The sequence below is a fragment of the Rhinopithecus roxellana genome, chromosome 4 (genome assembly GCF_007565055.1).
Source record: "Rhinopithecus roxellana isolate Shanxi Qingling chromosome 4, ASM756505v1, whole genome shotgun sequence".
NCBI classification, from domain to species: domain Eukaryota; kingdom Metazoa; phylum Chordata; class Mammalia; order Primates; family Cercopithecidae; genus Rhinopithecus; species Rhinopithecus roxellana.
In genome coordinates this window covers 16,559,623-16,586,730 of record NC_044552.1, presented here as the reverse complement: position 1 = coordinate 16,586,730, position 27,108 = coordinate 16,559,623, and the positions used below count along the sequence as shown (strand labels likewise).

General features: G+C 46.0%; 1 protein-coding gene and 1 pseudogene across 2 annotated transcripts in view; both read right to left on the bottom strand.

Annotated features, from left to right (window-relative positions):
* Positions 1-366: 366 nt before the first annotated feature.
* Positions 367-542, bottom strand: LOC115896863 (annotated as a pseudogene).
* Positions 543-24,183: 23,641 nt separating this feature from the next.
* The window catches only part of PXDC1 (PX domain containing 1), a 28,232-nt gene continuing 25,307 nt past the window's right edge, over positions 24,184-27,108 (bottom strand). The window contains exon 4 of one of the 2 annotated variants that reach the window (XM_010361795.2): positions 24,184-25,319. In XM_010361795.2, the coding sequence (XP_010360097.1) occupies positions 25,153-25,319 (167 nt within the window). In that variant the 3' untranslated portion in view covers positions 24,184-25,152. The remainder of the gene's footprint in view (positions 25,320-27,108) is intronic. The other variant, XM_010361794.2, reaches the window with a different exon arrangement.

The following is a 27,108-nucleotide window of genomic DNA, read 5'->3' as shown; positions in this document are numbered from 1 at the left end:
ACTCACAAAGCAGTGTCATTTCAGACATAGTTCCCTTAATTATTAATATATGCTAGAAAATGGAGTTTGACATTATTTACTATTATACCAACATTTACAGAGGCCAAATGTCACAAGCATAATGGCACACCCTGACCACAAGATGTCTTTTCATACTTCTCAAATAGTTTTATATTTTAGCTATAAATAGCTTTATATTTTGGCTGAGAACAAGCTTAGCTGAGCCAAACTTGTTCTTAACAAGCAGAATTTTTATACCCAACCATGAAAGAGTCTCACAGTTTTCTGGGCCCATTTGCTTGCAGAGAGTTGTAGAAACTGTAATCAGGTTCTGCATATTATACATTCACATGTGATACTCAATCTTCATATGCTGTGCAATTTCTTTAAGATAAAAGGAATGATTTGCAGCAGGGCCACGTAGATGAGGAGGTTCCATATGGAGGAGATCACATCCTCACACACCTTCCATTTCATCCCCTCTATATCCAGCTTCTGCACAAGGCCCTGGATCTGGAACATTGTGACTCTGACTCACCAGCCTTCAGCTGCCGCTGAAAATCACTCTTAGAACACCACAGTGATTGTTGCAGACATGATCTGCTGATGGATAGCAACAAAATTGAGCCAAAGTTTCAGGGTAAATGGGATATTTGCATAGTCTCAAAGTATCTCCCCCCACCCTCGATTATTATTAATTACAAAGAGAAAGATACAAACTTTAGAATGGAGAGGCCCAGCAGACCTGACCTTAGCCACGCTGGCAAAGTTAATACCAGTAATGAAGCATATTGATGTCACGTACCCTTGGATATGATGGACTGAGGAGAGTGCATTGCTTCTATGATGTTCTTTTCAGAAATGCATAACCTCAAAATAATGAGGGGAAACCATAAGATGAACTCAAATTGAGGGGAAAACCTACAATTCTTCAAAATCGCCAAGGTTATAAGAAACAAAGACAGACTGAAGAGCCATCTGAGGCTGGAGGAGACCAAGGAGGCAAGGCCAAGTGCAAGGTGAAATCTTGGATTGGATCCTGGACCAGCAAAAAAAAAGGCATTAGCTGGAAAACTGGGAGAATATGAAAAATGACTATTGTTTAGTATTGTGTTGTATCAATGCTAATGTCATAGTTTTGGTCCCTGAACTCTGGGTACAGAGACATTAACGTTAGGGGAGTCTGGGTGAAGGGTGCACAGGAATTCTAAGAAATATTTTTAAAACTTTTATGTAAGTCTAAAATTATTTCAAACTGAAAAGTTTTTTTTTTATGTTGGGAACATTCTAAATCTTGTCTTCTAGCTATTTTGAAATATAGAGTTGGCCCTTGAACAAGTGTTGAGCTGTGAAGGTCCACTTGTGAGTAGATCTTATTCCACCTCAGCCACCCCCGAGACGGCAAGACCCACTCCTCCTTATCTTCCTCCTCCTCCTTATTGTACTCAATGTGAAGATGACAAGGGTCAAGACCTTACTGATAGTCCATTTCCTCTTAATAAATAGTCAATATATTTTTTCTTCCATACGATTTTCTTTGTTTTAGAAGCAGGGTCTTACTCTGTTGCCCAGGATGGAGTGCAGTGGTGTGATCATAGCTCACTGCAGCTTCAAACTCCCGGCCTCAAGTGATCCTCTCACCTCAGTCTCTCAAGTAGCTAGAACTACAGGTGCATGCCACCACACCCAGCTAATTTATTTTAATTTTTGTAGAGTTTGGGTCTTGCTATGTTGCCCAGGCTGGCCTTAAACTCTTGGTCTCAAGTGATCCTCCCACCCCAGCTTCCTAAGGTGTTGGGATTAAAGGTATGAGTCACTGTGCCCCACCCTTATCATTTTCTTAATAACATTTTCTTTTTTCTAGCTCACTTTATTGTAAGAATACAGTACATAGTACATAGATGAAATATGTGTTAATTGACTATTTACATTATCAATAGAACTTCTTGTGAACAGTAGGCTATTGGTAGTTAAGTTTCAGGGAAGTCAAAAGTTATCCACAGATTTTCAACTGCATGAGGGGGTTGGCCCTCCCCCTACTCCCACGTTGTCCAAAGGTCAACTGTACCATAAATTCTTGTTAACTATAGTCACCCTACTGTGCTGTCAAACCCTAGAATCTATTCCTTTTGTCTAACTGTATTTTGTGCCCAATGTTCCCAGCACAAACGTGATAAATGTTTGAGGTGATGAATATTCCAATTACTCTGATTTGATCATTACACACTGTATGCATGTATCAAAAAAACCTCATGTATCCCATGAATACATGCAACAATTATGCATCAATTTCAAAATCATTTTTTTAAGGGAGGCAGAGTTTGTGGTTGTGAGGAAACTTCTGGTAGTGTGAAGCTAACCATGGGGGTTTAGGCTGCCGGTGGGAGGATGCACTGTGGCTGTGGGCTTCTCCTGCAGCTAGCTGCCCAGGCAGAGGGACGGCTCCTTCCTCCAGCTGAGGAACAATGGTGAGGAGTTATAAAGGGAAGAGCACTCATTAATACAGGATGAGTGAAAGAGCTGTGGAATTGAAAAGACTCATTTGAGGTGTTAAAACTGAACGTGAAAATGGAGATACATGATGAAGCTTCCGCAGATCCCACAATCTCCAAAAGGCCAGGTGGGGAGTGGGAGAGCAGGGAACCAGGGGAGAAAGAAAAGCAGAGGAGCGCATTTAGGAACACTGAAGGCTAAGTGATTAGAAAAAGCTCTTCCAGCCTGGGGAAAGGAAAGGGGCCAAAGGATACTTTGAGAAAATGTGATTCAACTCATCAGTCATTACTCAATTATAGATAATCAGATAGAGATTGTAAGGTAACTGTTTCAATTTTAGTGTTCAAATATTTTAAATCTTGCTCTAAATTGAATATTACATTAAAAATTTTTTTTTAGTTTTGTATATTTATAGACATTTTTAAAATGTCTATAGATAGTTGGTGCTCCTTCTAACCTCGGCAAAATAGGGACCCTCCCTGCATGATGGAGAGAGGGACCAAAAAGAAAACTCAAACGAAGACCCTCGATTCACAGAAATGGTGTGTCTTTTTTCTCTGGAATCAAATAAGTAATTTCATGGGCCCATGAAATGCAAGCAGGCTTCTGATGACTGTGGAATGGAATCTTATGCAAAAAAAAAAAAAAGAAAGAAAAGAAAAAAACAAAGCCTTTCCCTGAAGCCAGCCAGTGTTTAGGCAGCACCTGCCACACACCCAGGACTGGGACAGCTGCCTTAGAGAATACGCAGATGGTGAGTTTTGCTCACCAGAAATCATGAATAAGAATTTCTTGGAGAAAAGCTTTCAGTGCTACTGAAGGCCTGCACATCCCAGGAAGCTTCCGCCACAGAGCCAGCCCCAGAAGCCCTCACGGTCCCCTCCGGTAGGGGAAAGATAGGCGGTGAGATGGGAGGGAAGCAAGAAGGGAATGAGGGGAGCAGGGAGGCAGTGGGAAATCATGGGATGGGGAAGAGGGAGAGATGCAGGGGCTGCCTCAGCCCCGGTATGGAACTTCAGAGGAGAGTGACATCCAGAGAAGGTTCTGAGATGCTTATTTGGTGGCACACTATGCAAACTCCTTGGATGAGGACCTCACTTTTAAAAAAGCCTACAGCACAGTTCTTCACTATTCCTCTGGGCTTATGTTCCTTTGAATTCCACTTCATGCAGAGATTGGACCTGAGCGGCACTAGCAATTCAGTGGGGTTACAAATAACGGCCTTAAAGTTTCTTCCAAATGGAATAGTCTATGATCTTTGATTATTTCTAGACAACAAAGCCAGGGCCACAGAAGCAGATAAAATAAAGAATCAAGACCCGTACTAAACACTTAGAACCCCTACATTCTGCTCTAGAAAGAGAGGGGAAGTACTGAGTGCTCTGAATTTGTCCCGTCTCCCATTGCCACACAGGACGCAATCATCCTCCCACCTTATGCTTTGATGTTTTCAATGACTAGACATCAGTTTTTTCTTTGACTTGACCATGAGCAGGGGATGATGGAAACATGAACTGAGCCTTTCAGGTGTTAATCAATTTCTTTTAGAGAGCCTGGATTCCTCCCTTCGGAGCCCCTCCTCTTTCCCTTCTCAGGTCTAGTGATGCTCAGTAGGGACTAGGGTTTGTCTTCCTACTCCCCTATCTACTGGGCACCAGCACTCTAACAAAAACGATTTTTAAGCACTTCTCAGACTCTGCTAAACATGAGAGAGACAAATCTTACCACACTCTGTATTTTTGGCCCTTTTTCCTCAACTTAGCACTGAGTTCACACCCCCCGCTACTGCAGTTGAATGTTGAGTCATCCATTCCACTCATGCCCTTTTCCCAGACTTCATAAGACTCATGTTTCAGAGAAGCTTCCATGGAGCCAGAGTAGGCCTAGGTGATTCTACAAATCTTCCCAGTGGTGCCTTCCCAGCAGTTACTGAGATGATGTGAGAGACATGCTGGAAACATTTAAGACCATAGAGCATGTAAGGCCTTCTACAATCTGTCCCAATATACCTTTGCAGTCTTTAATTTTCCCCACTGACAGAGCAGGAGCATCGCCATCTTGGACAAGCACCACCATTTTAAAGTTACCCTTGATCAAAAACCACCTAAATCCAAAAGGCATCAGCCTAATGGCTAAGGTCAGCATGACCATAAACCACAAATGACATCTCTGACCAGAAACATTCCAACCCTAAGATAAATCCCTCCCTGATCAGAGACATGCCAGCCCTGAGATAATCTCCCTTCCTGCTGGAGAGATGTCAGCCCCAAGATAACCTCTCCTTCAACCAGAGACATTCCAACCCCACAATAAACTTCTCCACACAGAAACATTCCAAGCCTGTGATAAGCTCTTTCACCCTAAATCCAATGAATACTCCTAGTCTGTAAGAGGGAGTGCTCCAGACCAAAATCAGCCAGATGCCCCTCTCAAGTTTATTCTCTAAAATAAACCTGTCTTTGACTGTTGAGCTGCTTTTTGTGTTTCTTTTCTCTTTCTTTAACTCTTACACCCATTATTCATATATATAACTCTTATACCCATTATTCATATATAGAATATATACAAATCACATCTATCAATCAAAGCAAATACTACTTGCCAAGAATTGAGCTACATGCTAAGGTTACAGTGGAGCAAAAACAACAAAGTCCCTTCCTTCTTGAAGCTTATAGTCTATTGGATAAATACATATTAAATATTTAACTGTAAAAGCAATATATTTCAGCTGTGAAAAGTGCTGTAAGAACTGTAATATAATTTAAAAATACATATATAGCCTTTCTCCTCAGTTGGTACACAGCTTCAAAAACCCTTGGAGTTTTCTGAAGATAGGAATGTCTTTGTGATGCTAATGAGGTGATGCCCAGTGGGCCTCTACATAGCCTCAGTATGGGGGCTGGCCACCAGAAAGACTAACCATGTGATTATAGGGTTGTACTTTCAGCTACCCAACTTCCAGGGAATGGAGACCTCAAGATCGAATTCAACTATGTGGCCAATTGTTCAATCTATCATGCTTATACAATGAAACACCAATAAAAACTCTAGACACCAAAGCTCATTGGAACTTTCTGGTTGGTGAAGATGGTATTGAATTAAGGGGCTTGCTGCTTGACACACATAGAAGCCAATACTATGGCACTAGCTTTTGAGAGAAGAAAGGCTTTATTGCAAGACCAGCCAGCAAGGAGACAGGAGATGCAGTTCATATCTATCTCACTGATTTGGGATCTGGGGCAAGTTTGAAGGGTTGAGAGGGCAAGAGAAAGGATTTAGGAATGTTGACTTGGCAGAGTCTGATGGGAGAGCTTCAAACGAACCATTTACAGTAAGGATTTTAGCCCCAGATATTCTGGGCCAACAGATCCGTTTTGAAAGAGTTCCAGCATTCAGGTTCCAGTCATTTCCCAGTCTTTTGATTCCCCAGAGAGGAATCCTTGTACCAGGTGTTGTTAAAGGTCAAACCTTTTTCTATTGCACATCCCTGGCCTACATGACTTTCACTCCGTTATGCCTACAAGGTGACTCGACCTCCTGTTATCAACAGAATAGGCCTAGTTTGGGCTGGTCCTGTGGTCACAAACACAGTAATGTGCTGGGAGGAAGAAATACCTGGATTCCATGAGGAGAGGGCTTGGGTGCTCTGTGTCCTCTCCACGCCATCCTATGTATCTTTATTTGGCTGTTCCTCATCAGTATCCTTTTTAATAAAACTATAATTATAAGCACAGTGCTTTCCTGATTTCTGTGAGTCACTCTAGTGAATTTTTGAGACTGAGTTGGGGATTGTGGGAACCCCTGAATTTGTAGCCAAGTCAGATAGAAGTGCAATTGGCCTGGGATCTCCAAAGTGCACCTGTCATCTGAAAGGGGTACAGTCTTATTGGGGTTGAGCCCTTTAATTTGGGGGCTCTGCACTAACTTTAGATAGTATCAGAATTGAACTGAATTGCTGAACACCCAGCTGGTGTCAGAGCATTGGTGCCAGAATGTAAGCGCATATAACAAGGGGGCTGTCCAGACGGAGGGATCAGGGAAGGCTTGAGGAGTGGCATTTAGGCTGAGACCCACTGATGAGCTTGAAAGGTTGAAGAATACATTTATTTCTCTTCCATCCCTTTCATACCTCTTCATTCCTGGTCTTGCACTTGGAATTCCCCTTGCCTCAGTCTACCTAACTGCTACCCATCCCTCCAGATCCAGCTTAAACCCACATCCCTATGCCTTCCCAGCCCAGGTTGAGCCCCAGGGTTCCCATCCTCACTTCCGCTACCACGACTTTTTTGTCTGCTTCACCCACTTTGAAACGCATGGATTGTTGTTCTTTTGCTGTATCCATTTCTCCCAAAAAGTAAGCAACTTGGATTCAAAGTCCATGACTTCCACACCATAATAATAATGAAGTTACAGTCACACACAGAGCTAGCAGCTACTGTGCAGCTTAACTTGCAGCAGGTCCTATCCTACCCCCTTCCCATGGGTTGCCTCCTCTAACCCCTGTGATAAATTTATGAGGTGGACATTATTATCCCCATTTCAGAGGTAAGGAAACTGAGGCCAGGAGAGGCTAAATAACAGATTTCCATAGCCAGGGGAGAGAAAAGCTTTAATACTAGGCGCCTATTCATATTTTTTATGAGATGAGGGACTCTGCAGTTGCAAGCAGAGCTAACCCCTGTTTTTATCATTTTCGCAGCACTTTTCTGGATGATCAAAGTTGCGTGAAGGCAGTCCATGAAAATCTAAAACTTTTCTTTCCAGGTAACAGGTAACAAGAAAAGGAGCTGTGAAATGTCAGCCCTTCTTCCAAGGGGTGAAGCCCTGACCCCACACCAGAAACTCTCTGGGCCTTTGCGCAGGTGTGAGTCAGCAGGGGAGGCACCTACAATGCCTTTCTTCATTGGCCACTCCTCATTCAACAACTACGCATGAAGTGCCTTCTGGATGCTAGGGACAGAAGGCCCAACCTGAATACAACACAGCCTCTGCTGTTAAGGAGCTAGCAGTCCTTAGAGAGAATGACGAGTAATGAGAGATTACAAATCCAGTGACAATCCCTTCAAGACAGCATGATGCCCATGCAGTGCCTCTGTGCAAACCAGGAAAAGGCACCCTTCTGAGTGGACCCAGAGCTTGACAAGCAGGACTCTTGGAGTGAAAAGGTGTCCCCCAACCCCTGCCCCCAGGGGAGCACAGGGCTGACTGTCAGCCTCCTCAGGCCCCCTTGGTCCCAACCTGCAGAGCACTGGTTTGGCAGAAGTGAGGGAGGTACCCGCACCCCTAACCCAGATTGGCCAAAATGGTCTGGGAGGGACGAGAGAGTGAGGAAGTTAAGAATGGAGCCCTGGAATCGGAGTCAGACTCAGGCTCAAATCCTCCCACCTACATGATCTCAAGCAAGCAAATTCACCACTGAGCTCAATTTCTTCATTTAAAAATGAAAAAGTAGAAGAAGGTGATGATGATGTTGATGTTGCCCAACTCATGGGTTATTCTGAAGATTAAAAGAGAAAATGTGTGTATCGTTCTCGGCACAGAGTATGCTCTTAATAAACATTAGTTCTTGTTGTTTTTAATGAGCTGAGACCTGAAGGATCAATAACACAGGAAGCATGCATGGGGAGAGAAGGGGACTCGAGTGTAAAGGGAATCTGAGCTGCTAAGATGGGCCCCCTTCCTGGCCCTGCCATCAGCCGCAGCTTTCCCTGACCAACTTCTACAAGTTCCTCCCGTGTACCCCAGGCCTTCCAGTGTTACAGTAGGTAGCTAGCCAGGCATGAGCAAGGCAGGAGAGGGCTCCCCAACACCTGCCCACCAGAAATGTCAGGGGACCATCAGGTGACGGTTTGGCAGTTGCCACACTGCCTCTCTAAAAATGAGAATTGGCAGACAGCACCAGGGAAAGGCAATTTCCTGATGGCCCACAGCTGTCACACTAAGGTGATAATTGGTTGCAGGCACCAGGGAAAGGCAATTTCCCAGTATATAAAAACACTTGAAATTGGGAGTCAGAAGCTTCCAGTAAAATCTCATGAATCCGGGGAGTAAGCTTGGACATGCGCATTAAGAGACATGACCTTCAGGGGCATTCCACCGGAAAGGTAAGAAAGTCTCAGATGAGCAGGTGTACAACTCTAGTCAACACACGCACGTGCTCACCTCCCAAGCATAAAGAGGGCACCGCGTGCAGGCAGCCCACACTAAGAGAAAAATGAAGGGAAAGGGTCGCAAGATGCTGGAAAGGGGCTAGCATATAAAGTCCCAGGATCAAGATTAAATGGGGCATTTGACTTCCAAGTCGCCTGCTTGGGTCTCTTCCAAGTGTACTTTCCTTTCTTTCCTGCTCTAAAGCTTTTAAATAAACTTCCACTCTGCTCTGAAACTTGCCTTGGTGTCTTTTTCCTGCCTTATGCCCCTCAGTCAAATTCTTTTTTCTGAGGAGGCGAGAGTTGAGGCTGCTGCAGACCCATATGGATTCTCCACCAGTAACTTGGATATTCGCCACCCCAACACGGGGAAGGAACCTGTTGTCTTGTCTTCCAAGGATTTCTGCAAGGCTGATCCATCCTCCTCCCAATTCCCAGCATAAAGATGTTCCATGCATTCTTAAGGTCTGCAATACCAGGGATTGAACTCAGCCAGCCCCACTGTGAGAGGCGAGAGGAGCAGAGCCCGGGGGCAGCTGGGCAGAGACAGCTCACTTCTACTTCTTCACTTCTACTTCTTCCTCTTGGCCACCAGTCTCCTCCTACTTTAGGGCAGTAAGAACTCCTTCCAGTCTCCTTCCAGTGCATTTTTCTGAACTAAAATTCAGAAAAACTCTCTGATACATCTGCTGAGTGTGTGTGCTTGTGTGTATGTGTGTGTGTGTCTGTGTGCGCCTCTGTGAGTACGTGTTTCTGGGAGTGTGCTTGCGTGTGCCTATCTTGTGTATATATCTGTGTGTCTGTGTGTGTGTGTACATCTGTGTCAGTGTGTGTGCATATCTGTGTGTCTTAGTATGTGTGCCTCTGTGTGTGTGTATCTGTGTGTCTTAGTATGTGTGTCTCTGTGTGTCTGAGTGTGTCTCTGTGTATGTACATAGAAAGCACAGGGTCAGAAATGAGGCAGGAGTCATTTATTTAAACACACACTTTTCTCCATTGATCTCAGGGTTAGTCGGTTTGCAGGCAGGAAGCGGGTGACTGAGTGGACCCAAAATAAACCCTTGCACACACAGCAAAATGATTTGCAACAAGGGTACCAAATCGTTCAATGGAAAGAGGGCAGTCTTTTTACCAAATAATGCCAAGAAAACTGGATATTCATATGCTGAAGAATAAATTTGAATTCTTTCCTTACATGATATACAAAAATTAACTCAAAATGGATCAGAAACATAAATATTAAAGTTAAAACTATAAAAAATCTACAGGAAAACATAGGAGAAAAGCTTCACAACACTGGCTTTGGCAATGATTTCTTGGGTATGACAACAAAAGTGCAAGTGACAGAAGGAAAAATAGATCACTTGGATTTAAACAAGATTAAAAACTGTTGTCCATCAAAGGACACAGTGAAAGGGCAACCCATGGAATGGGAGAAAAAACTGCCAACCAAAAATATATAGAGCACTCCCACAATGCAATGCAAAAAATCCAAGCAACCCAATTCAAACATGGGCAAAGAACTTGCATAGACATTTCTCCAAAGAAGACACACAAACGGCCAATAAACACATGAAAAGAAGCGCTCGGCATCACTATCATTAGGGAGAGGCAAATCAAAATGCAAGTCAAATCCATAATAAGCTATCACTTTATACCCATTAGGGTGGCTATTATTTAAACACAAACAACCAAAATGGAAAATAGCAAGTGCTGGCGAGGATGTAGAGAAATTGGAACCCTGGCGGATGACTAGCGGGAGTGTAAAATGGTGCCGCCGTTGCTGAGAAAAACAGTTTGGCAGTTCCTCAAAAGTTAAACATAGAGTTACCACGTGATCCAGCAATTCCACTTGTGGGTATACACCCAAAAGAATTGAAAGGAGGGGCTCAGATAGACACTTTGTTCATAGCAGCTTTATTCACAACAGTTGAAAAGTGGAAACCCAACTATTCATCCGCGGAGGAGTAGATAAACAAAATGGAGTATATTCACACAATGGAATACAACTCAGCCTCAAAAGGAAGGAAATCCTGTCACACGCCACAACACGAGGGCAACTTGAGTACCTTATGCTAAACAAGCCAGTCCCTGGAGAGACAAATACCATGTGATTGCACTCGTATGACGTACCCAGAGGAGTCAGACTCGCAGAGACAGAAAATAGAGGAGGGATTGCCAGGAGCTGGGGGAAGAGAATTGGGAGTTAGCGTTTCAGGGGTGCAGAGTTTCAGTTTGGGAAGATGGAAAAGTTCCGGAGATGGATGGTGGCAATTGTTGCATAACATTATAAATGCACTTAAATGCCACTGGAGTTTACACTTAAAAATGGTTTAAATGATTAATTTTATCTATATTTTACAATTATATACACATGTATGTATATATTATACATACATGTGTATTTATACATATATATGTCTGTGTATATATATACATTATACACATATATATGTCTGTGTATATATGTACTATACATACATTATACACATGTCTGTGTATATATTCTATATATACTATATATGTATGTAAACTGTATATATATGTGTATATATACTGTATATATACTATATATACACATATATACATGTGTATACATTTAGATATACTTTTGTGTATATATACATATATATATATGGTTTGATTTTATTCTTTTATAGGTTGCACAGTTTCATATCATTAGAATCCAGCTTGTGGCCACAGGAGTGCATGTCCAAGGCCAGCAGAAGGCAGTGTGTTTGGAGGGCTAGAGTGCGAGGCGCTAAGGCTGCACTGTCAGCATGCCTGCAAGTGAGGAGGCACCATGAGGAACTATGAGGCCCTGGATGATGGGATGGAGGGTAGAGGAGCTGGAGCCTCAGAGATACTGGTGCTTGGGCAGGAGAGAGCTTTTGGTCTGCAAGTGGTAATGTACAGACCTTGGAGGAATGGAAAATTAGCAGCCTCTCCTGGAAGCGGTGAAAGGAAAGTGGGGTCCCCGGAGCGAGCCGGGCTCTGCCAGGGTGAGGAGGTGACGTGGGGCAGCAGAGCGTTCAGAGGCCCCAGAGAGGCTGCTCCCGCCATCCAGGTGGGACATCTCCAAGAACTCCACATTGGTCTGGAGCCTGGACTCCCTCTCCTTGGCTCTGCCGATTTTCAATTTCATGCACTCCTTGCTGGGATGAGAATTTATGCCAAAGATCTGCTTCATGACTACTACCGAACACATTTCACAACGAGCGACCAAGAAGCAAACACAAAAGCAACCTTGGCAGAGCCATCATCAATTCAAGATCAACGTAGACTGGCCTCGGAGCCCAGACACACCCCAGGGACAAGCCCTAACAATGCTTCTCCTCCTGGTCCAGAAGGTGTTAGAGAAGTCACTCCTGAAACCCACAGAGTGCAGCCCAGAAGTCAAGGGTAAGTCAGGACTGAAGAAACCCCTCACCCACGCATGCGTTAAATTAAATTGGGCAGAGCAGGAGGTCCTGTCTCTGCCAAACTCTGTCCACACAGGCTCTTGTTTTACTGGTGAACCCACACGCTACACCCTCTGATTCATCAGCTTGAATAATTAATCTATCCGTATGAACAATTAAGGCTCAGTTGAGACCTATCTATGAGAAATCCTGTAGTCACGTGGCTTGTTCATGCAGTGTGAGGAAGGAAGCAGTAATTTTTTGACAAAGGTAGGTACAGTAGAAAACGCACACCCTGGTACCCAGTCCCACCAAGAGCTGTTGAGGCAGTAGCCATCTGCCACCTACTCATTTGCTCAATAACACAATTCCACCTCTTTATCATTCACAGGCCAGTCCTCGGCTATGTGGGGCTTCTGGCTTCCTGGATCCCAACTGCTGCAAAATCATCTAAATTCCACCTTTTTCAAGAAAAGCAAAGTTTGAGAGGGCTTTAATAAGGAGGAGGTGGACACTCAAAGTCCTTGGACAAAAGAGAAGACCTATTATGAGCCAGCCAACATGGCACTTCACACTCATTGTTTGTTCTTTACAATGCACTCTTTTATTTTTTTCTTTGACAGGGTCTCACACTGTCACCAAGGTTGGAGTGCAGTGTGCAGTGGTGCAATCATAGGTCTCTGCATCCTTGACCTCCTGGGCTCAAGTAATCCTCCAGCCTCATGAGTAGCTAGGACTACAATGTGTATCACTGCCCTTGGATACTTTTAAAAAACGTTTTATAGAGATGGGGGTCCCACTATGTTGCCCAGGTTGGTCTCAAACTTCTGGCCTCAAGCCATCCCCCAGCCTTGGCATCCCAAAATGCTGGGATTGCAGGCCTGAACCACTGTGCCCAGCCTCACTCACTCTTCTTGACCAATATAGGGAAGCAGGTAGTAAACTGAAGTGTCACCATGCTTGGGCCAGATTCCTTCTTGCCTCAGGGCCTTTGCACATGCTGTTCTCTCTCTGGCTGCTCTTCTCTATGTCCCACCCCCTCACTTATCCTCCTTCCACATTTCAGCACTCAGTTAAGTCACTCACTCATGAAAGCCCCCGTGGACCTGCAGCCACATGGGTTTCTCCATGGTACATGACTTACCTGGTCACAATCCCTGTTGTAACTAACCACTGCATTGCATGTCATTCCAGCTAGAATGTAAACCCCCTCAGGGTCAGGACCCTCATCTGCCTTGTCTGTAACCCCAGAGCCCATGCAGAGTATCTGCCCTTCACCTGCTTGTGAGACCAGTGATTGAATGCAGGCAGAAGGAGAATTTAAATCCATGTCTCTCAGACTTAAAGCCCAAATCCTTTTAATCACACCAAATTCCAGCAGAAGGAAGACAGTGGAGGAGGGTGGACTTTGAGGTCATGATCACAGCTATCCAGTGGTTTTACAGAAACTAAAATCTCTGCACCTCCTTGAAAACTCCCAAAAGCTTCAAGCAGGAGACGGTATGGTAGGCCAGGGCCTTCCCTCACATGCTTGGCTTTCCATCAAGTCCGTTCATAGAGGAAACTGGATTCTAACAAGTCCGCTTAGTCCTGAAGCTAAGCTTGTCATTTCATCACAGCTTTGCTAAGACAATTCAGGGTCCATATTCAACATTTTCAGGGTCGACTTCTGGGTAGGACCAGGCATTTTCCTTTATTGTGACACTGATCCTCCACCCTTCCTCTGCCCACAGGCTGAGTGCTGCAATCCTACCATCAGAGCCTGCTCTCTTGGTTTGAGATTTTGACCCCTAACAATGTTTTTAATACCCGGGGAAGAGACGACTCCTTGTACTATAATCAGGCGTTTATACCTCAAGGTCAACAAACAGTGCGACAGCAGATTCACTGAGTTAAAGGCAGCAAGGAGCTGGGCTGTGAAGTCATTCTGTGTGTGAGTGCCTATGTCTGGGGGACGAGGGGGCCAGGCGGCATCTCAGCTCCTCCAACAGGGACAGACAGCAGGGCCAACACCCACCAGGGAGGCTGAAATTCTACAGCATGCCCCAGGGCTTTTCTTCCACAAGTGTGAACAGTGATGCACAAAAGCTGGTTACTTTCAAAACAAACTCTGATCTTCAGCTGCTTTCTTCACCCTGTTTCTCTCCGTCCCGGTCCTACGGTACATTCTTCAGATCCGTGCTGAGCGTTTTCATCTGAATTAGCCATGAAGAGATGAGAAAAGTCTTACTGAGTCTGAACAATGACCCGTCCAGCTCACAGCACCACCAGAGAGCACAGGATGCCCACGGGAGGGCAGGGTCTGCTCCAACCTCAGAAACCAACAGGCCCTGGCTTTCCCTCTGAACCCAGTCATACACACGCAAGCTATGAATCACGCAAACCCCTCTTACACTCACTTAGAAATACAAATTGGTATATATTAATATGAACAGCTTGCTTCTTCTGTAAGGAAACAAATACAAGTTTTTCTAGACCAAACTCTAATATAGATTGCTCCAAAAAATAGATCTCTAGTAACAGGCTCTATCTTTGGTGGGCCACGTATCCTAGACACTGTGCTAACAGATTTATATCCTTTATCTCATTTAATTCCCATAATGACCCGGACAAGTAGTTATTCTCTGTTTTCAGTTGAGTAAACTGAGGCTGAGAGGTCATGTGACTGGCTCAGAGTTACATGGCTGTTTAGTGGTTTAGCCAGGTTTGAACTTGGGTCAGTTTGATTCCAAAGACTGTACAATGACTGTGCTCTAGTGCCGCCTTTGTGACTTACCACAGCAGCTCTGACACTTATTAATGCGTAACTATAGGCCAGGTGCAGTGGCTCACGCCTGTAATCCCAGCACTTTGGGAGGGTGAGGTGGATCACCTGAGGTCAGGAGTTCAAGACCAGCCTGGCCAACATGGTGAAACTCCATCTCTACTAAAAACACAAAAAATTAGCCAGGCGTGGTGGCTCACGTTTATAATCGTAGAACTTTGGGAGGCCGAGGTGGGCAAATCACCTGAGGTTAGGAGTTCAAGACCAGCCTGGCCAGCACGGTAAAACCTTGTCTCTACTAAAAACACAAAAAAGGTGGGCATGGTGGCGGGCAACTGTAATCCCAGTTACTCAGGAGGCTGAGGCAGGAGAATCGCTTGAACCCAGGAGGTGGCAGTTTCAGTGAGCTGAGATCACGCCACTGCACTCCAGCCTGGGTGACAAGAGTGAAACTTTGTCTCAAAAAATAATAATAATAATAAAGAAAAATGAATAAATAAGCACATAACTATAAGGGAATAATTACAGCAATAATTACTTCACTGCTGAAGTATAGTAACAACTACTAATAGCAAGCAAGTAACAACAGAATGGCACTTGGACCTATCTGGATAAGAGAATCAGGGAAGGGAGTGAACACAGTCAATCATGGTTGCCAAGAGCAGGCTTGACCCCTTTGTGTATGAGAAGGAAAACAGCCAGGCTTGCTAAAGAATTGGGGGTACGCCCGCCAACCTACCAAGGAAACCATAATCTGGGCCCTGCTCAATGTCGGTTTTTCAGATTAATTATCAAGAAGACAATAAAGTCAATGATAAACTCTAATCAAGCCTGTTAGATGCACATGGTGGCAAGCGCCTGTAGTCCCAGCTACTCAGAAGACTGAGGTGGGAAGATCGCTTGAGCCAAGGAGGTTGAGGCTGCAGTGAACTGTGATGGCACCACTGCACTCCAGCCTGGGCCACAGAGAGACACTGTCTCTTAAAAAAAATTGTGAAAATATAACTTTGTAGAGATGTTCCAGTCAATTCGTCTCCAAAACTGCCTTCTAGCTCACTGTAATAGAGCCAGCCACACAGAAAGGGTGGTGTGGGTTCTGAGATCTGTGTGTGTGTGTGTGTGTGTGTGCGTGTGTGTGTGTTACAGAGAGATGGGCAGAGGGGGAGAGACAGAGAGAGAGAGAGAGAGAGAGAGAGAGAGAGAGGCAGAGAGAGAGAGAGAAGGGAGGTACAGGTTTGTAAACCCAACATATGAAGTAATGAATCCATCAGGAGCCCCGCTCCTGGTTATGCCACATTGTACCTGATGGATGACGGGGCAGTGGTTCTGGGGGCCATGGGCTTGGAGAGGGCACACACTCCAGCATGAAATATGGGAGCAGGATCCCTGGCAGAAGAAAGGCTGGGCATCAGGGCTCCACACAGAACAAGGTGGGTCCAGGCCAGGCTCTACCCATCAGGTGCCCGGGTGCTCCAGCAAAGCCAATCCAAAGTCCAGCCTCCCCATGGGCACAGGGCAGGGGCAGAGCAGAGCCAGGCCTGTGTAGCTTCCAGGGATCCAGACCACAGCCCACCTGCTCAGTGGGGGAGCTCCTGCCATCTGACTGCTGCCCATTGGATGAGCTGGGATCTTCCAAACCTCAACTGCCACCTTGCTTCTGATGAGCCCAGAAACCAAACACCCTGTCCTCCACGGTCCCCAGGGGAGCATGGCAGGGCCCCCCCTTATCCTTGGGTGCTGGCCCCAAATGTGTTCCTTGAACAAATAAGCCAGACCCAGAGAACCTGTCATGCACACGTCCTCATTCTTTCTTCTTTTCTTTCTGGTGAGCTGGAGGAGAAATTCCAGTGAAGGAGAAAAGCAAATACCCTCTCACGGCCGCCCCGGGATTACTGAAAATCAAGCTGGGAAAGAATGAAGGGGTCATTTCCAGAGAAAATCCAGACTCCCTGGGGTACCCTGGGTGCTTCGGGAAAGGCGTTAGCCTGTTCCAGACACAATGACACACTCACTCAACGCGTGGTTGTTTCTCGCCTTCTGTGTGCAAGGCATCTTTTCAGAGTGGGAATGCTGGCACTGAGCAGGACACACCAGGCTCTGATCTCATTTAATAAGATCCAAGGGCCCCTGAAGGAGTTCCTGGGACTTTAAGCTGCTCAACTCTTGTCTGGATGCCAATCACATGTCAAAGGAGTTTAGCTTAGAGAAAGAAGTTTCCAGGCCACATAACTCTAACTCTCAAATCGGAGTTGGAAGTGCGGAGCAGTCTCGGGGATAAACAGGCTGTGGATCCTGCCCCTGCAGCCAGGAGTGGATTTGAAGCTCAAACTCTCCGTGAGTTGATGCTATCTGCAGGCGAACCAGAGCCTGAAATAGTCAGGCCCCTTTCAACAGTGGTTAAGAAAATCTTCCAATGCCCCATCAGGTGGTTGGTCTTTGACGCACCTTCTCACTACCCTTGCTTTGCTGTAATTCCTTTTGTTTCTTTATTTTTCCTCCTTCCCTATCTGCTCCACCTTCTCCTCTTCCTTCTTGACACTGTGTTTTTGTGGGATTTCTTACATGTTAGCTGATGTCTATTCAGGACTGAGACAGCATCTTATGTGTCTCTGTATACACAGTGCCTTGTGCTGTGCTTAGAATGCAGTAGGTGCTCAGTAAAAGTCACTTCTCTTTCTCCTCCTCTTCCTGCCCCCTTTCAAGGGCTCTCCTTGGTTTCTCAGGCCTGCATGTGGATGACAACATCACGTCACAGAAACACTCATGCCTCAAGGGTTGCACAGTCACTGTCACCTCTCTGCCCACACTCTCAGAGGACTAATTTCATGGATTTTATTATAGACTTTTCTCCCCAAAATAGCAGGCTCCTGGGCTGACTCAGTCAAGTCAACTCCATTTATGAAATGAAAAATATAAATTAGATGAGAACAAGGGTCAAGAAGACTATTTTCGGTGAGTCAAAATTTCTCCTCAGTCACCTAACTGTCCCAGCATGATTCTGAAGGCTGTGGCTTGGATGTGGTCTGTTTCCACTGAAACATGTTAGCAGCTGAAATCAGCAGAGATCAAACTTGTCCTGCCGGGTTGTGTGGAATGCCAGAGGGATACCTGGTCAGTGAAGGAAAGAAGACAGCTTTGGAAAATAAAAATCTGTTTTTAAAGCCAGAAAGTGAGGCCATTCCACATTCCGCATAGTCCTGCACCCAGTCCTCATGGCTCCATCACCATTATGAGCGGTCTCTCTACAGAAGGCAAGAGCTTCACTGTAAGGAAGTTCATATTCCAGAACTGAAACTGTTGTGATCAGCTGCTTCAAGGATCATCGCCACTTCTAGCACAGTCCCTTGCTTTATCAATAAACGGACTAGAGTGGTAACCCAAAATACTTACAACAGAGAATGAAGATTAGGCCTCTGTGGCCCACCATGGATTGGTTGTAGTAATGACCTGGATTTGTTCATGCCTCCCTGTATCCATGCCCTTGGGTAGTGTCTTACCACACGGACACTGGACTTGACTTGCCTCAGCCAATGGGATAGTACAAATGGGATGCAGAGGCTTGAAAAGCACTTGTGCAAGGGCATTTGGTCTCTGACTGCTCTTGAACCATGAGTTGCCTTGTGAAAAAGCCTAGGCCAGCCTAGATGGAGGCTGATTGATCCCATGGAGCAGAAAGAAGAAAACCACCCGGCTGAGCACTCCCACCCTAGCTGTTCCTCAACAAGCCCAGCCAAGATCAGCCCAGCCTGGCCCCAAAGAGCAGAACCACCCAGCTAATCCCAATCCGTATTGCAGGCCCAAAGAACCAGGAGCCTGAATAAACAACTGTTTAGCCATCCACTTTGGAGCTTGTCTCATACAGTAAAAGCTAACTGATACAAGGGCTAATTTCTTTCATGTGACAATAGAAAGAACCACTACAAATCAATCAGGATCTCTATTCTGCAAATATATTCTCATGCATAAGAAATTTTTGCATATTCAGGTGTATCCTTTGCTTCTTATTTTGCAATGGCAAAATATTTGAAGTCATCTCACTTTCCATCAATAGAGACTTAACTGTATTCACACATGCTGCTCATGGGAATGCAAACTGGTATGACTCCTGTGGAAATTTGCAACATCTACCAAATTATAATCTACCCTTGGACCCAGAAATCTACTTTGGAAGAATTGCCCTATAAATATACCCACACATGTATTGTGAAAAGGTCATTCACTGAAGAATTGTTTGTATAATCATGAATAAAACACTGGAGACAGCCCACATGTCTATCAACAGGGAACCAGTCAGGGCATGTCCATAAAGAACCATTGTACAGAAGACAACCAAGAATGAGGAAGCTCTTTAAGAACAGATAGGAAAGAGCCTTAGGATAGCTTAGGAAAAATAGCAAGGTATAGAGAAGTATACTTAAAATGCTAATTTTTATACTAAAAAGTATAGAGTGAGAATATATATTTTCCATGCATACTTATATTTGCATAAAAACTCTTGATGTATAAATAAGAAATTAATAAAAGTGGTTCCCTAGGTGGGGGCAGGGGTTCTGGGAAATGAGCAGACGACTGATAGAAGGGAGAAGGAGAAGTTTTACTACACACCTTTTTATTCCAATCATGTCTTTGCCACTCTCATCACTCCACTAAAATTGCTATTGTGAAGGTCGACAGTGACTTCCACTGTGTTCAAATTTGGCATTCTTTCCCTATCCTCATCGTATGTATAATAACTATCTCTTATGCACTGACCCTTGGCTGTTCCTTGAAACACTTTCTTCATTTGGCTTCCAAGACTCCTCATTCTCCTCACTTTTCTCATATTCCCTGGCCCTTCTCACTCTCCTTTTATTCTTATTTTACTTATTGATTCATAGGGGTTCTTTGAATAAGAAAGAGGAGTAGGAGCTCCTTGCACAGGAAGGAAATTAGCCCTTGTATCATTTGCCCTTGTATCAGTTAGCATTTGCTGCGTAACACAAGCTCACATGTACCTCACTCTGCTCTGCTGGTACCTCTTAATGTTGGGGAGCTCTGGGGCTCAGTCCTCAGAGCTCTTTTTCTTTCTATACCTGCTCTTGTGGTGATCAAGTCCATTCTCATGGCTTTACCTATTTCCTCTTCTGTTATGATCCTCCCAAATCTCCACCTCCAGATCTGTTCTTTCTTCTTGGACTCAGTATTTTGGGAGGCTGAGGCAGGAGGGCTGCTTGAGCCCAAGGGTTCTAGATCAGCATGGACAACATAGCAAGACCCTGTCTTTATTAAATTTTTTAAAAAATTAGCCGAGTATGGCACACACCTGGAGTCCCAGCTACTTGAGAGGCTGAGGTGGGAGGATCACTTGGGTCCAGGAGGTTGAGGCTGCAGTGAGCCATGATCATGCCATTGCATGATCCAGCCTAGGCGACAGAGGGAGATCCTGTCATTAAAAAATAAAATAAAATCATAATAAAAGGTTGCTATTTGTATGTTAGGTTCCAAAATTGACACTTAATTGATTAGAATAAATGATACATTCAAATTCTTTTTGAATAGAAAGAATAGATCTTGAATCTTGGCTGTAAGACCTGTCTAAATGTACTGAAGTGTCTAAGGAAGAATGTGTTAGAGGAAGGGCAATCAGCCACAGTAGCATTGCCGAAGCAAACTTGTTCATTGCCCATCAAGCACCATCTATCTGGTGGAGAGGAAATCTAGACCATCCCAACCAACTTTGAGTGTCTAATCCAGCAGTCAACCATAATAGTTCCATCCAAGAGGACACAGTTAGAGCATGGAAATATAAGTGCCCTGTCTTCCCACCATCACACTCTTCCTGGAGAAATGTTTCCCTGGTGAGCTGGGACTCTTTAAGACTAGGAAGAGGGTCCTCCCTCCTAACACACTTCTGAACATTTCAGTCACACTATAGGCAAGGCCACTCTGACATGAGAGATACTATGGCTTAGACTTCCATGGGTGAATTTGTTCCTGTTGTCTCTTCATTCAACTCAGAGATTTCCAATACACTCATTGCCTATGTCAAGTTTTCACTTGTTCATAGGGAGAAAGAAAAAGCATGGTATAGTCACTTTTAAAAATTGCTTATTTATTGATTTTTTTTTTTTTTTTTGGTGTGAAAGTGCCTTCTGGGAAAACTCCAAAGTCTTGGTACAATAATATTTCCAGTGGCATTAATGTAATTAATTCCGCCTATTATATTTTCTATATTAGCAGAGCCAGATTTAGATCATTATTTGACTTTTCCCACTTGTAGGGAGTAAATACTGTGGCAGGACATGATTTCTAAGTATTCTGATTTTGAGGTCAGTTATTTCTATTGTAAATATATACATGGGCAGCTATTTTGGTGTTTGGACATCTACCTCAAGACTGTTTAATATGAGTGTGCCCGCAGGAGACAAGTTTGCTCTCAAGGTTACTATCTGTAAGACCAAGAGCATCCCCTTGGCCTGTGGCAAATTCACCATCCTTGGCCACCTCCCCACCACCCCTATCCTCACCTCCACCCCCAAAACAGACAGGAGTGAATAACAGAAAGTATAATGCTTTGCCCAGAATAATAATAAAATTACACTTATTTAAGATATGATGTACTGCACATCAGCCAAGCCCTTTAGAAGCAAAACTCATCAAGTTTGAGCAGATCATCTATTTCCGAAGTGCTTCAGGTAGATAAGATAGATAGACAGATGAAGATACAGATAGAGCTTCAAGACACGTTATTATTGACCATAAATGCTAAATTATATAGACTCCAGAGGAATTCTTTTAGCTATTGTCTAAAAAGTGTATGCTTACATTTGTTTGGCATTTGCATGAAGAAATATTGGCAGGATATACCAGAAACTAATCAATTTTGAGGGGTAGAATAAGGACAGGAAGCAGAGTGATACTTTCTACAAAACCTTTCAAAGCTTTTTAATTTTTGGACTGCAGAAATATATCACCCACTCAAATTTTTAAAAGCAACATTTACATCTACACATAGCCTTGTTCACGTTGGAAGGCCTTTGGCATGAAGCATATGGGTGTGCCACGTTTGGTTTTCTCTGTGTTCCCGCAAAAGATAAAATCAAATCTCTCCATCAACCAGAGGTCCACAGGGATTGGTGTGTGTCATCACCATGGTTTCTGGTTTCTGTATCTGATGCTTTGACATCATGGGGTCTTGCTGACCCTGGACTGCCCCTCCAGGAATTAGCCAGTTCCTAGAGATGATAAAGGACCCATCTGCTAGTTTGCTTGGCACAGGCACACCAATCCATCCAGAGCCCACATCCAACCACCCTTACTGGCTTCCATACTCTGGGCCACCATCCATCTGCCCTAATCACCCCAGGACCAGGAACAAGACGACTAGGTACAGCCCCTATTCCGCAGAGCCTGCTGAAATTATCAAACTGGCCAATCTTGAAGACTGCTTAGTCTGCCTCCCTATCTCCTTCCCACAGAAACCACAGTAAAGACTCTTGCTATGCCTTCCCCTGCTCCTTCTGCCTCCTGACCCACCCTGGTGCTTCTCACATGGTTCCCCAGGGCATATGTGCCCCCTCGACTTGGGATCTGCCTATATAGCAAACTATCTTTTCAACTGGCAGCCGCCTCCTCATCTGTTGGCCTTGCCATCCTGAAAAATAATACAGTCTGCATTTTAAGTCCTTGGGCCTAGAGGAGAATACTGGTCTGCAGAAGGCACAGAGGACATGGGACAGAAATTTTAGTTGCAGTAAAAAGGCTTATCATTTGACAGAATGCTTCTAACATGAAAGCCAAGAATGTGTTCTGTCCCCAACAGGAGAAACTAGTGAAGGTTAGGACACATTTCTCAGGGCAGTTTGGCTGCCAACACCCCCGAGTATACTTCTATTAATAAATGTTACAGCCATGAGAATTGTATGCTTACGAATGAGCCCACAGCCGGCTCCGTTACCAGGTAGCTTATGCTTGTGTGCCTCCCCACAACGAGGCAAGTGCTGGAGAGTGTCAGTTCTGGACGAATCATCACAAGCGGGCCTAGGCAATGTTTACATTGTGCATTTTTCACTTTAGGCAGGCCTCATACATGAAAATGAGCATTTATTACAAAACAGACGAAGAAGGGATGATTCCTCAGCCCATAAACAGTGTATGCCGAAAGCGCTTTCAGATGGGAAACTTAGGTGGCAACAGGAATTTGTTTGCATTGCCCACCACTTCACAGGAGCCTCAAGTAGTGAGTGGAGTTGATGACAGCAGCCTTCGCACAATTGTCAGTGACTAAGGGCGGTGTCCAAGCCACTGCAGCCAAGGCTCTCTTAGTTGCCAGAGCAGCACAAAGAGCCTGAGAGTGAATTAGGAGAGACACCGGTCCCCAGAGGAATGTGCGGGCAAGAGTGAAAATTCACACATGACCCTCAACTGCTCTGGTATCGATTTTCTGGAATGACAGTTTAGAGGCTGAAAATTCACAATTCTTTCACTTGGTCAACTTTCTAATCTATTTTTGTTTATTTTTATGTATTTATTTATTTTTTGCCAATGCCTCAAAATTGGGATATTTCACAAAGAAGAGTCAGATTTCTAGCTTTTACTGAAAAACTAGGAGATCTGGCCATACTGAGCCCATACTTGCAGGCAAAACCACCAGCTAAACTCAGCAGTGATGGCTGACCTCATTGCGCATGGACTGGGAACGGTAAAACTTCTTCAGTGAAGGCTGAGCAGGGGATGGGGTTGGGGAGCCAAATTGGAGTCTTGACAGAGGAACAAAGCCTGAGCAAAGAGGTGGCCAAAGCTGCATCAGTGACCAAATGGCTGGGGAGAAGCAGGTCTGTGAAACAGATGAGACGAGCCCGTGAATCAATCCTTGAAAGTCAGATGGCATTGACTGAACATGCTGATCAATTCTAACCTTAGCTAACAAACAGGAAGCCTCATCCTTGCACAGAACCAAATTTGATGCGTCAAGAAAAAAAAGGCAAATGGTCAACCTCAGAGTGAGCCACCGACTAGCCTATTGGAAATCAAGATGGTTTAAACAACACAGCTGGAAGGCAGAGGGAACTGCAAAAGCAAAGGGAAGTCCATGTGCTTTGCAGCTGGGCCATCAAAGAGATTTCCTGTGGCTGCCAAAGAGAAAAATGGAGGAAAAGAAAAAAACCCCAAGTCAACCCCCTTCTCCCTCCAAAATAAAACAAGCTGTGTGTCCATTTTTCAATCTGGGCAGATCGTTTCCCTGGGGTAAGAACATTAACACATTTTCTCACTCACGGAATGTGACAGGAAGAGGGGGAGGGGCCAGGCCCGAGGAGTCAGCATTTGGTTTCCACCCTGTCCCAAGGCAGGGGACAAAAAGAACCATGCCTTTATACACAAACATCTTGGACAGACCAAAGTAGAGTCATAGATTTTATTTAATTAAAATAGATTAAAAACAGACTGTGTAAAAGAATTAGAATTCTCAATAATTTACTATTATTTACATTAGCAAATGTCGGTCGTTAGCAGACAGTGAGCAGAGAAGCCTGAAGAACAGGGATCCTCTCCTGCGGGCCGGGGAGCCCCCGCCTCCCTCTTGAGTCTCGTCCTTTCAAGTTCATTATGGCAACTCCGTCAACAAGCACTCCGGGGAGGTGTGGCTGCAGCACCAGGACCTGCGCTGAAGGCCCAGAGACCTGGCAGGCCGGGAAGAAATTCCTTTCCTCTGGGAAGAACCACCAGCGCTCAGCCCAAGCTCACAAGGGCATCTGGTCAGCAATGCCTTCCCCACCCTGCGGCTGATACCCCCACTGTGCTGGGCCTTCTGCAAACACTCCTGGGGTTGACCCAAAGCCAGTTTCCAGAGAAAAGATAAAAAGCAAAAAAAAAAAAAAAAAAAAAAAAAAGCCACACATCCCAGTTCTCAGAGAAATCCTGGATTACTAAACATCCCCTGCCTGTGGCATCTGGAATGGGCGACTTGCCAAAATCTCCCTCAAGACGTTTTGTGCGTTTGCCGCGGGAGGGAACGGTGGGGAGTCAGGGTGGCCGGGGGGCGCTAGGCCACTTGACCAAGAGGGATGCACCTCCCAGGAAGCAGTAACAGTGAGAGCAAGCCCTGCAGGAACTGTCCCTGCCCCAGCAGTGTGCAGCCCTGTGGGCACCAAGCGGTGAGTGAAGACCCTCAGAACGCAGGCCCTGTGGCCTCCAGCCAGGACCTCAGCTTGCTGGAGATTCTGCGGTCAGCCTGGCCCACTAGGAGCCCCTGCTGCTCCACTTGCAGGACACCCAGGCCTCCTGGCGTCAGTGGGGCCTGGGACATCTGGGAGGTCCAGGGTTGGGGCAGCAGCTGTGACCATGGGGGCCAGCACAGCGGACAGCATCAGAGCTGGCAGTGAACAGCTGAGGCAGGGGAGGCCTGATAGAGAGGTTCAGTCCAAAATGTCTGTCTCGAAGGGCACCAGGTGGTAATACGACAGGTTGGTGACGTAGGCTGCTGGGTCATCCCCGTCCTCCAGCTCTGAGGGAAACTCACTGCCATTCTCAAATCTGAAATTAGAGAAAACAGAAGTGAGGGCTGGCTCATTGTTGGGATCAACACCAAACACGCGCCAGGCCCGTGAGCATGGGGTGTGGAGAACCAAGGGAAGAATACAAACCCCAAGCGTAAGGGGACGAAAAGCCCGCAATACTGACTCCCCACACGCTGGAACTGTTTCTACTCCCTCTGCAGCCCAGGCATGACCTCCTACATTACAAAAAGAGACTCCAAGTCTTTAAAAACGCATAACAAAGAGAAAAGCACAAGAAGGACATTCTCCCCAGGAAGGGGGACGGAGCTGTGCTGCTTGTGGGATCTCCCTCAACCTATGAATCAGCCCAAACCCAGCAGGCTGCCTGAGAGTGTGGACAGAGGCAAGCGGCTGCCCCGCCCTCCTGGGAGTCATCTCAGGGCTGCCTCCTGTGCCACCCCTAGTGCCTGAAGGCGGCCCTGGCCAGTGGACAACTGTAGAAACTCAGCCATATCTGCAAAGCTTTGCCATGGCCAAGATTACCGCACAGTCCAGGCCCCTGGCTGGACACACAACACAAGGCAGGGTGAGCACATGTTCCCCCAAACCCAGTACGTTGCGCGTATCCCGCTGACCTCAAGGGACCGGGCTGTGAAGACAGCTTTCAGGCGTGTGGATAAGAAAGGCTGAGGCTGCAGAGGAGGCCTCCCCTCTCACTCCATGGCCAGGCCTGGAGTGTGTTGTCAGCCCCCGCCTCAGCTTCCCTATGTTCACGGTCCTGGCAACACGAGGCTGGAACAGAGGCCATGGCACGAAGAGCCCTAGTTGTGGGTGGGAAAGCTATGGGGGCTCACGGAGACAGAGCAGCTCTCCAACTTCATCCCAGGGAATGGAATCTCTTCCCCAGGCCAGGGCTGGATGGAAACCCAACGGGGAGCCTTGGGTGTGCTGAAAGGCTCAAGCCAGGCGAGGGGCAGAGTCACAGCGCCACCTCAAATAGTGTCCCACCACCTGCCCGTCCTCCCCGCCCAGATCACAGGATGACCCTGAGGACATGAGGAAGGAGGGGGACTGGGATGCTCAGGGAAAAGAGAGTCACGGGGCTGAGACTCCCTGAGGTCCCCACAGAACCGCCCAGTGCCTCAGCCCTGGATGGCCTCCCAGAAACCAGGTAATCCCTTCACCAGCTGAGACTGTCACCTGCAGAGTCCCAGAAGTCCCCACTGGCCCCACCTCTATCAGATACAACCATTTCCTGAGTGCTGGGGGGTCTCTGGGCCCCGGCACTGGTGCCCAGTTGCCCCTGGGGCCAGACTGGGGGCAGCCTGCCAAGACTCTGCCGTGGGGGCCCTGCCATGGGCCCGGCAGCACTGAGCTCACAGACTCGGCCCAGATGGTCAGCCTCAGGTGCCAGGGAGGACAGCCGCGCAGGGAGGTGAAGCCTCCAGTCCCACAAAAGGAATCTCTCTGCGCCCTTGGTTGCCGTCAACTCCCCACCCGACAGCCGAGGCCGTATAGCAACAGATCGTCCCTGCAAGACACTGGAGCTGGACCATCACCAACTCCAATGCACTGCCTGAGATTGAGCATCCAGAGAGAGGCCCGGCAAGCCCGAGTCAGAACTCCCTCCAAATGCTCCCCTGAGCCCCAGGCGTTTCTTTGTTAGGCTTTCCTGGGATCGTGGAGATTTTCTCGGTCCTCTCTCCCTGTGAACCAGGCGTCCCGGAGCAGGTGGCCACCTATTCAAGACCTGTCATTCCTGTCCACACACAGCCCTGGGCTGCCACCAAGAGCCACACCCCTGGCCCGGCTTTCTTCTCTCGTGT